Raw genomic sequence first — 8,784 nt, forward strand, 5'->3', positions numbered from 1 at the left:
GCCAATTAATCTCATGCCAACAAAAATCTCGTTTCAAACCTCCATTTTTTCTTTTGTTGAACAATAGTAACTTGTTTAGCGTGGCCGGAGGAAGAATAGAAGCTACGGATTCGGTCGAACCCAATAACTTTATTTCAAATTATATATTTATTTTACAATTTTTATTAAAAATATATAAATTATTAATTTAGAATATAATAATTTAAAATATTTAGAATCCCCAAATCCTGCTCCGCCTAAAACAAAGAAAGTAGAAACGAGAGGAAATGAGGAGAATAACATATACGCAGACAAAGTTTATTCCGAGCACAAAATAAGGAAACAAAAGAAATCTGGTCAAAGTTGGTTGCGCAATTTCTCGGGTGTTTGCCACGTTCCACTGCTATCGTTGCCGGGTTAGGTTTTCGTCAGTGTTCCGGGTCACTTTCTTCGGAGAATTTGTACTTGCTTCCTTTCAAGGTTAGTCCGAAGCTTTTCGAGTTAGTAGAATGTCTTATTGATCTGTATTAGCGGATAATTACGTAACTGTTTGTTGATTGAGTTGGATTCCTATATAACTTGATTTCTGATGGATATTAATATGATTTTGGCCCTAACTAGATTGAAAAAGTTTGGTTTTTAAACTTGCTATAATTAAATGGCATCTGGAATTTCTGATTGCTTGATATTGTTGTTTCTTTATAAACACTCAAAGAGTCATGAAACATTTGATAATCCATTGGAAAAATTAATAAGTATAAGCTCTCAAAGGAAAAGAGAAGAATAATAATGAAAATAAATTATTCACCTTTAATCGAATGCAAAGCACCACAAATGTAACCTTAATTCCCTAACCAAATCCTTGGTAGAAATCCCCTTATGGTCCAATCAACACGTTTTAGGAAAAATGGCACACCCGCTAAATATGAAAGCTTGGGGATAGGATTTTTGCGACTCTAATTAGTTTGGAGTTTGAGACACAGTTAATTGATTGGACACAATTTGGAAGTTTCATCAGTATAGCATCAAGGGGATGCAATCCCTTGTACAGATCTTTAGAGTAAATACTAGCCTGCAAAGGCAAGAGGAAGAAATCTTCAAAGTAGAGGTAAAGGGAAAGTGTCATCTAGGACAGTCGACTATACTAGTTGAGAACTTGAGATCTCCAGAAAACTAATGAGTTCACCACATAAATTTGGATAGCTTTTTTTTTTTTTTGCTTAGAAAACATGCTTTCGTGATCAGTGCCTCAAAGTTAATAAGGGACAATTCTTCAACGTTAAAAGACCTCATTTTCCTTTCCAGTCAATTTGCATAAAAAAGCAAGGACATTAGTGCAGTGGTACTATACTGTTTTGAGAGGCTTCCCCTGTGGTACCAAGCCAAAATTCATTAGCCAGTGTCGGAAAAAGGTTGTCTGTGATGGAATTGGTGTGGTACTGACTAAAGTTGGTGATATGAGTAACAAATGTATAACTATATACCACCTGGAGAACTGTCGAAAATGGTTCATACTTATGATCCTTTATACTTCAAAACTATAGGAGCTAATGTCAGAAGTCATGTAAAGGTCTCACCATGGAATCCTCTAATTGGACGATTAAAATTTGATGATGCTTCAGAACGAGGATCTGACCACGTAAAACAAAATGTTCTGTTTCTTGTGTTTAGGAGTTTTGAGGTATATTTATGGCCAAAACCACCACCATTTTGACTTAAAAATGCATTGTAGATGTGAGAATGCACGGGAGAAAATATGATTGATATTATTCTCATATGTTAAACATGATACAATGAGCCCTATATATATATATATATATATATGAGAAATATGACACGGGAAAATTATATTATTGATTAATTTTCTATGTTACAATAAGCCTTAATTATATGTATACATCAAGCTAGTGTATATAAATCATATGTACCGAACTTGTTACATATGTAGTTAATACGAGGACCAGTGAGAGACTTGGTGAAAATAACTGCAAGCTGATCATTCGGCTTCACAAACTTTGTAGCAATATTTCCCGAGAGTATTTTTTCTCTATCAAAGTGACAGTCAATCTCAATGTGTTTAGTTCTCTCATGGAATACTGGATTTGACGCAATATGAAGAGCAACTTGATTATCACACACAAGTCCCATCTGACTAATCTCACCAAATTTCAACTCCTTGAGCAACTGTTTGATCCAAATTAGCTCACATTTCGCCATAGCCATTGCTCGATATTCTTCTTCTGCACTAGATCGAGCAACCCCATTCTGTTTCTTGCTCTTCCAAGATACCAAATTTCCTCCTACTAAGACACAATATCCAGAAGTAGAACGTCTATCAGAAGGTGATCCTGCCCAATCAGCATCTGAGTATCCAACGATTTGCTTATGGCCTCGATCCTCAAACAATAAACCTTTGCCCGGAGCTGATTTTATATACCGAAGAATGCGAACAATTGCATCCCAATGACTATCACACGGAGAATCCGTAAACTGACTCACAACACTCACAGTAAAGGAAATGTCAGGTCTTGTCACTGTAAAGTAATTTAATTTACCAACCAACCGCTTATATCTTGCAAGATCACTAAGAGGCTCCCCTTGTCCTGGTAGAGGTTTAGAATTCGGATCCATCGGAGTGTCAACAGATCTACAACTTGTCATTCCTGTCGCCTCAAGAATATCTAAGGCATATTTTCTCGTTGTGAGATCACAATACCTGAGCTAGACTGAGCGACCTCAATACCCAGAAAATACTTTAGTTTGCCCAGATCCTTAGTCTGAAAGTGTTGAAAGAGATGTTGCTTCAATTTAGTAATACCATCCTGGTCATTGCCGGTAATAACAATGTCGTCAACATAGACCACCATATAAATACAGAGACTCGAAGCAGAATGCCGATAGAATACAGAGTGATCAGCTTCACTCTGAGTCATGCCAAATTCCTGGATAACTATGCTGAACTTACCAAACCAGGCTCAAGGAGACTGCTTTAGACCATAAAGGGACCGGCGCAAGCGACATACAAGGCCACGAGACTCCCCTGAGCAACAAACCCAGGTGGTTGCTCCATATAAACTTCATCCTCAAGGTCACCGTGTAAAAACACATTCTTAATGTCCAACTGATAGAGGGGTCAATGGCGAATGGATAGAAAAGGCGGACTGATGCTATCTTAGCCACGGGAGAGAAGGTATCATTGTAATCGAGCCCAAATATCTGAGTATATCCCTTGGCAACAAGACGAGCCTTAAGACGATCAACCTTACCATCCGGACCAGCCTTGATTGCATACACCCAACGATAACCAACAGTAGATTTACCTGAAGGAAGAGGGACGAGCTTCCAAGTACCACTCGTATGTAAAGCAGACATCTCGTCAATCATAGCCTGTCGCCATCCTGAATGAGACAATGCTTCACCTGTAGACTTAGGGATGGGAGCAGAGGACAAAGAAGATAGAAAAGCATAATAGGGGGATGACAAACGATGATTACTTAAACCGACATAATGGGGATTAGGATTAAGGGTGGTTCGTATACTTTTCCGAAGTGCTATCGGTGTACTAGGAAGAGACAAGTCCGCAGTAGGAGCAGGGTCAGGTGCATGACGTGAATCAGTTGGGTCTGATGCTAGGTGCGGACGACGATGATATGTCAAGAGTGGTGTTCATGTGGCAGAGAGTGTAGGAGGAGCCACGCTAGACTCCCCATCAGTTGGAATGGGTAAGACTTCTGTGGCGGAAGGTGAAGGGGGAGCTATAGTAGACTCCTTAAAGGCCGGTATTGGTAAGACCTTAGATATATCAAGGTGGTCAAAATGGTCAGAAGAGGTAAAAAAAGGTTTAGACTCAAAAAATGTGACGTCGGAGGACATAAAGTATCTAAGAAGATCATGTGAGTAACAACGATATCCTGTCTGAACACGAGAATAACCAAGGAAGACACACTTGAGAGCACGAGGAGCTAACTTATCTTTCCAAGGGGCTAAGTTATGAACGAAACAAGTTCTCCCCAAAACACGAGGGGGAACAGAGTATAAGGGTGACTGGGGAAACAATACTGTATACGGAATCTGATTCTGGATGGGAGATGAAGGCATCCGATTAACCAAATAACAAGTTGTGAAAACTACATCGCCCCAAAAATGCAACGGAACATGAGATTCAATGAGAAGTGTGCGAGCAGTCTCAATGATGTGCCTATTCTTTCTCTCTGCAACCCCATTTTACTGAGGGGTATAAGGACAAGAGGTTTGATGAATAATTCTTTGAGAAGTCATAAACTGCGGAAATTGAGAGGATAAATATTCTAAGGCGTTATCACTACGAAAAGTGCGAATGGAAACACCAAATTGATTTTTAATTTCTGCACAAAAATTCTAGAATATAGAAAACAACTTAGAACGATCTTTCATTAAGAAAATCCAAGTACATCTTGAATGATCAAAATAATGAAATCCCAAGGTTGATATGACTCTACTAGGACCCCATATATCAGAATGAACTAAAGAAAAAACAGACTCTGCATGACTCTCAATACTACGAGGAAAGGAGGCTCGGGTATGTTTCCTGAGCTGACATGACTCACACTCTAATGTAGATAAACTAGAGAAACTAGGCACCATCTTCTGAAGCTTGGATAAACTTGGATGTCCTAAACGTCTGTGAATTAGGTCCGGAGGATCTGTAACTAGACATGCCTTGGAGGAATTGAGTGAGTTAAGATAGTAAAGGCCTTCTGATTCAAGTCCTGTTCCAATCGTCTGTCCCGTACTACGGTCCTGCATAATAAAAGAATCATCAATAAAATATATACCACAATAGAGGGCACGAGTCAAACGACTAACAGATGCAAGATTAAAAGGACAGCCAGAGACATAAAGAACGGAATCTAGAGTGACAGAGGGTAGGGGATTTGCTTGTCCAACACCTTTTGCTTTAGTTTGAGACTCATTGGCTAAAGTAACAGTGGGAAGAGATTGTGAATACGCGATATTTGACAAAATTGATTTATTACCAGTGATATGATCAGAAGCGGCTGAGTCCACAACCCATTGTTCAAGAGTACTAGAGTGAGAAACACAAGCAAAAGAATTACCAGCAACAAAAGTATCAGTCTGAGCAACAAAGGCTACTTGTGGAGATGTCTGCTTACTTGTTCGATATTGAAGGAACTCATTATACTCCCCTTCAAATAAAGAAAATCCCTGGTTACCTGTAATCTCGGTCTGAGCAACATAAGCATTTTTGGGTGGGCGACCATGTAAAGAATAGCACACGTCACGAGTGTGTCCAAGTTTATGACAATAAGAGCACTTGGGTCTAGATCTTCCAAAACGACCTCCTCCTCGTCTATTCTCCATAGTTTGAGATGCCCGATTGTCCACTGACTGGGATACGAGAACAGATGAGTCAAGTGTCTGTGATGAGCTCACTGGGTGACTTGGTGCTGCAGCAAGGCGAAGTAATCGAGAGAATAATTCATCAACTGTGGGGACAGTCGGACTAGCCAAAATTTGGTCACGTACTGAATCAAGGTCATTAGGGAGTCCAGCGAGTGTAAGAACTAGAAACATCTTCTGTCGTTGCTTTTCAATACTAGCAGAAACTGACATCAACGTCTCAAATTCTTCCATGACTGCCTTTACTTGTCCCAAGTAAGTAGACATATCCAATTCCTGTTTCTTCAAGTTTGTCATACGCGATATTACATCATAGAAATGAGATATGTCATTAGTGTATAAATTACGAGCCTTTTCCCAAACTAAATAACATGTCTGGAATGGACGGAACAAGGGCATCAACTTGGAATCAATAGATCGTTACAGGATACTACATAATTGAGCATCGACCTTCTCCCAAAGTGTTTTGGCCTTTTCATCACCTTCGCTAGCCTTTTTTGTTAAATGATCTTGAACTCCTTGACCGTTACACCACAACTCGACAGACGAAACCCAAGCTAAGTAGTTTGAACTTCCCATTAAAGGTTCTGAGATAATCATAACACCGGAACTGTCAGAACCCGGATTTTTAGACCCGAAAGCATCGACTCCCAAAGACTTTGTTGGATTGAAGTGAGGTCTATAAAATTATCACCAAATAACAGAAAGAATCAATTGAAAACTCGCTGAAACAGATGAAGGAGACACAATTTTTTTGCCGGAAAATTACTGTAGCTATCGGAAGAAATCAGTGTAGTCGCCGGAAAAACTCAAAGTGGTAACGAAAACAGTATGGGTGGGGTCGGAATTGGTACACGACTCAACTGTTCTGAAGAAAGTTTTTCAAAAAATGGCCAGAGGGTTCTGCACGCGCTGGCGCGTGAGCTTCTGGTGGCGTGCGCGGGGCTTCTGTTGCCGGAGATTTTTCTGGGGTTTGGTCTCCGGACAGTGGCGACTCTTGTGGTAGTGTTGGATTTTTCACAACACTGACAGAAACAACGCAAACACAAACAACCTTGAAAAAGTTGCCGGAAAAAGGCTTCCGTTGACTGATTTCTCTTCCCGAAATAGCTAGAATTTGTGCACAGCGATAAATCTCTCACAATTGCTCTAATACCATGTGAGAATGCACAGTAGAAAATATGATTGATATTATTCTCATATGTTAAACATGATACAATGAGCCTTATCTATATATATACATAATATGTCCTACTCCTAATACATATGGGAAATGGTATTTCCTTTCTTATTCTTTGGTAATTAGACCAGGCTCCCAGCAATGTCATGAGCGTAGTAACAACAGAGTTAAAAGCCAGGAAAAGTTATGGACTCTCATGAGCTGCAATATGGAACAAATGACATATTTTGAGATATAATAAATATCCCCACACACACACATATAGGGGGCAAATATTGACATATTTTTGTAGAACAATTTAGAACACGACCTTATTGTTGTGTGTATTATTGAACCATCTTTTGTGGTTATCCTCCTTGACCAAGAAGGTATTTATTTTTGAAATTCTACCTCACTTTGCCAACTTATTATGTATTCTGATAATCAGATCCTCGTGTTCTCGATTAGGTGGTGTTTTCTCAAGCAGCCTTGTTCTGATTTGACCTTTTGCCAAATTTGTTAATCTTTTGCAATTCAAAGACTGGGAATTCTGGTGGATGGCTTCCAGGCGGAACATTCCTTATAGTCGTCTCGCTGTGGATGAAGATGAAGACTATTATGGTAGTGCTGGCAGACGACCTGACCCTAGATTTGATTATTCACCAAAATCGTTAGATAGAATCCCCTGGAAGTCCATTGCCCTTGCTCTTTTTCTGCTCTTTCTGGGATGTCTGCTTCTCTTGCTATCATACTTCATCTTATCTGGTCATATGGGAGGAGAGCGCTCACAGGCATATGGTCTTCTTGGACTTGGAATTCTCACTTTTCTCCCTGGTAAGTAAAACATTCATCTATGTTGTACTGCTTTGGATGATAAAGCTATAAATCTTGTATAAGTTTGTTCAAAATATCCTTGTTGAGACTTGAGAGTGCAGTAGTCCACTAAATCCAGAGTCATGTTACAGTTGCACCATTGTTTGGCAGTATGAATACCAGTCTGAATTAACAAGGTAACTTCCATTGAATCTGTGAGCATGTTAAATAAGCGAGACAGCAAATGGTAGGACTACTTGTTAATTTATCTACCTTATCTCTATAGTTGCAAGAAGCCCCATATGAAGGTGATTGTGCTATGCAATTAAAAATGGCCACACATTTTATATATATATATATATATTTTGAAGGGGAACCTTGGAGCAATGGTCAAGTTGTCGCCATGTGTCCTATAGGTCACGGGTTCGAGCCGTGAAATCAGCCACTGATACTTGCATTAGGGTAGGCTGCCTACATCACACCCCCTTGGGGTGCGGCCCTTCCCTAGATCTTGCGTGAACGCAGAATGCTTTGTGCACTGGGCTGCCCTTTTTAGATGTAGAAGCTAATAAGGTGTATTTTTTTTCCTTCTTTTTATTTTTTTCGGGATAACCGAGAAATCCCAAGAGCTAGTTGTTTGCGGTTTAAAATTCAGTGGATAATGGGCGCGCATCTCTACCTTTCTTCATAAATACCGGCAACCGGTGATGTAACCCATACATCAGGTGTTGAACACTTACCACTAGGCCAAAACCCCTGGGGTGAAAATGGTCATACTTTTGATGTTTTGGGATGTCAATAACGTGTTATAAACTTTTGCAATAGGCAATAATGATAGATTTATTAGACTGTTTAGATTTTAGTTGCATATTAAGCTCTTAATTTATGTTTTTTCTTCGCTTTTCCTTGTATTGATTAAGAAAACCTCCAACAGCCACTGTGACACTTAATGATTACTTGCAGGTTTTTATGAGACACGGATTGCATATTATTCTTGGAGAGGTGCTCAAGGTTATCGATTTACTTCAATCCCTGACTATTGAGGTCTTCGCATTTCATGTAAACTTTGAGTTTAGTTACTAGTTTCTGTAATGAGTTTTCTGATAGTTTCTATAGCAGTAACGTTGTCCTTTACATTTCAAATAACTTCTGAATGTAGTTACTGGTTTTTGTTACGAGTTTGATGAGTTTGCAGCATTTATGTTGTCCTAGTCTCTTGCGAAAGATTTTAGTATCGATTTTTTTTCATTATGTGTTTTTGTATGATCGGTGCCTGTACCGGGTGTATATGATACATCTGATTCTAGTTCTACAATATGAAGGACAGGAGGACTAAGTTCAGGAAACAACTTAAGCGTTATGGTTCTTAATTCTTCAGTGTGCATACTTTATGATTTGGTACTTTCGATTTCCAGTTTGTTTAGCGGATGTTT

General features: G+C 39.3%; 1 protein-coding gene across 3 annotated transcripts; it reads left to right on the forward strand.

Annotated features, from left to right (window-relative positions):
* The first annotated feature begins 227 nt into the window (after nucleotides 1–227).
* On the forward strand, nucleotides 228–8,548 carry LOC107798415 (uncharacterized). Of its 3 annotated transcripts, none has more exons than XM_016621399.2 (3): nucleotides 228–459; nucleotides 7,079–7,372; nucleotides 8,315–8,548. In XM_016621399.2, exons 2-3 carry the CDS (start codon nucleotides 7,096–7,098, stop codon nucleotides 8,392–8,394), a joined length of 357 nt encoding a protein of 118 aa, XP_016476885.1. In that variant the 5' UTR covers nucleotides 228–459; nucleotides 7,079–7,095; the 3' UTR covers nucleotides 8,395–8,548. The 3 variants fall into 3 exon arrangements, with proteins under 3 accessions (XP_016476885.1, XP_016476884.1, XP_016476883.1); XM_016621398.2 differs by having other exon boundaries at nucleotides 229–459; nucleotides 6,987–7,372; XM_016621397.2 differs by having other exon boundaries at nucleotides 230–459; nucleotides 7,007–7,372.
* The last annotated feature ends 236 nt before the right edge of the window (nucleotides 8,549–8,784 follow it).

The sequence above is a fragment of the Nicotiana tabacum genome, chromosome 10 (assembly GCF_000715075.1).
Source record: "Nicotiana tabacum cultivar K326 chromosome 10, ASM71507v2, whole genome shotgun sequence".
NCBI classification, from domain to species: Eukaryota; Viridiplantae; Streptophyta; class Magnoliopsida; order Solanales; family Solanaceae; genus Nicotiana; species Nicotiana tabacum.

Coding starts and splice junctions, on each gene's coding strand:
- LOC107798415 (XM_016621399.2), top strand. CDS start 7,096: ATGGCTTCCAGGCGGAACATTCCTTATAGTCGTCTCGCTGTGGATGAA. Junction 7,373..8,314: donor AATTCTCACTTTTCTCCCTG/GTAAGTAAAACA, acceptor GATTACTTGCAG/GTTTTTATGAGACACGGATT.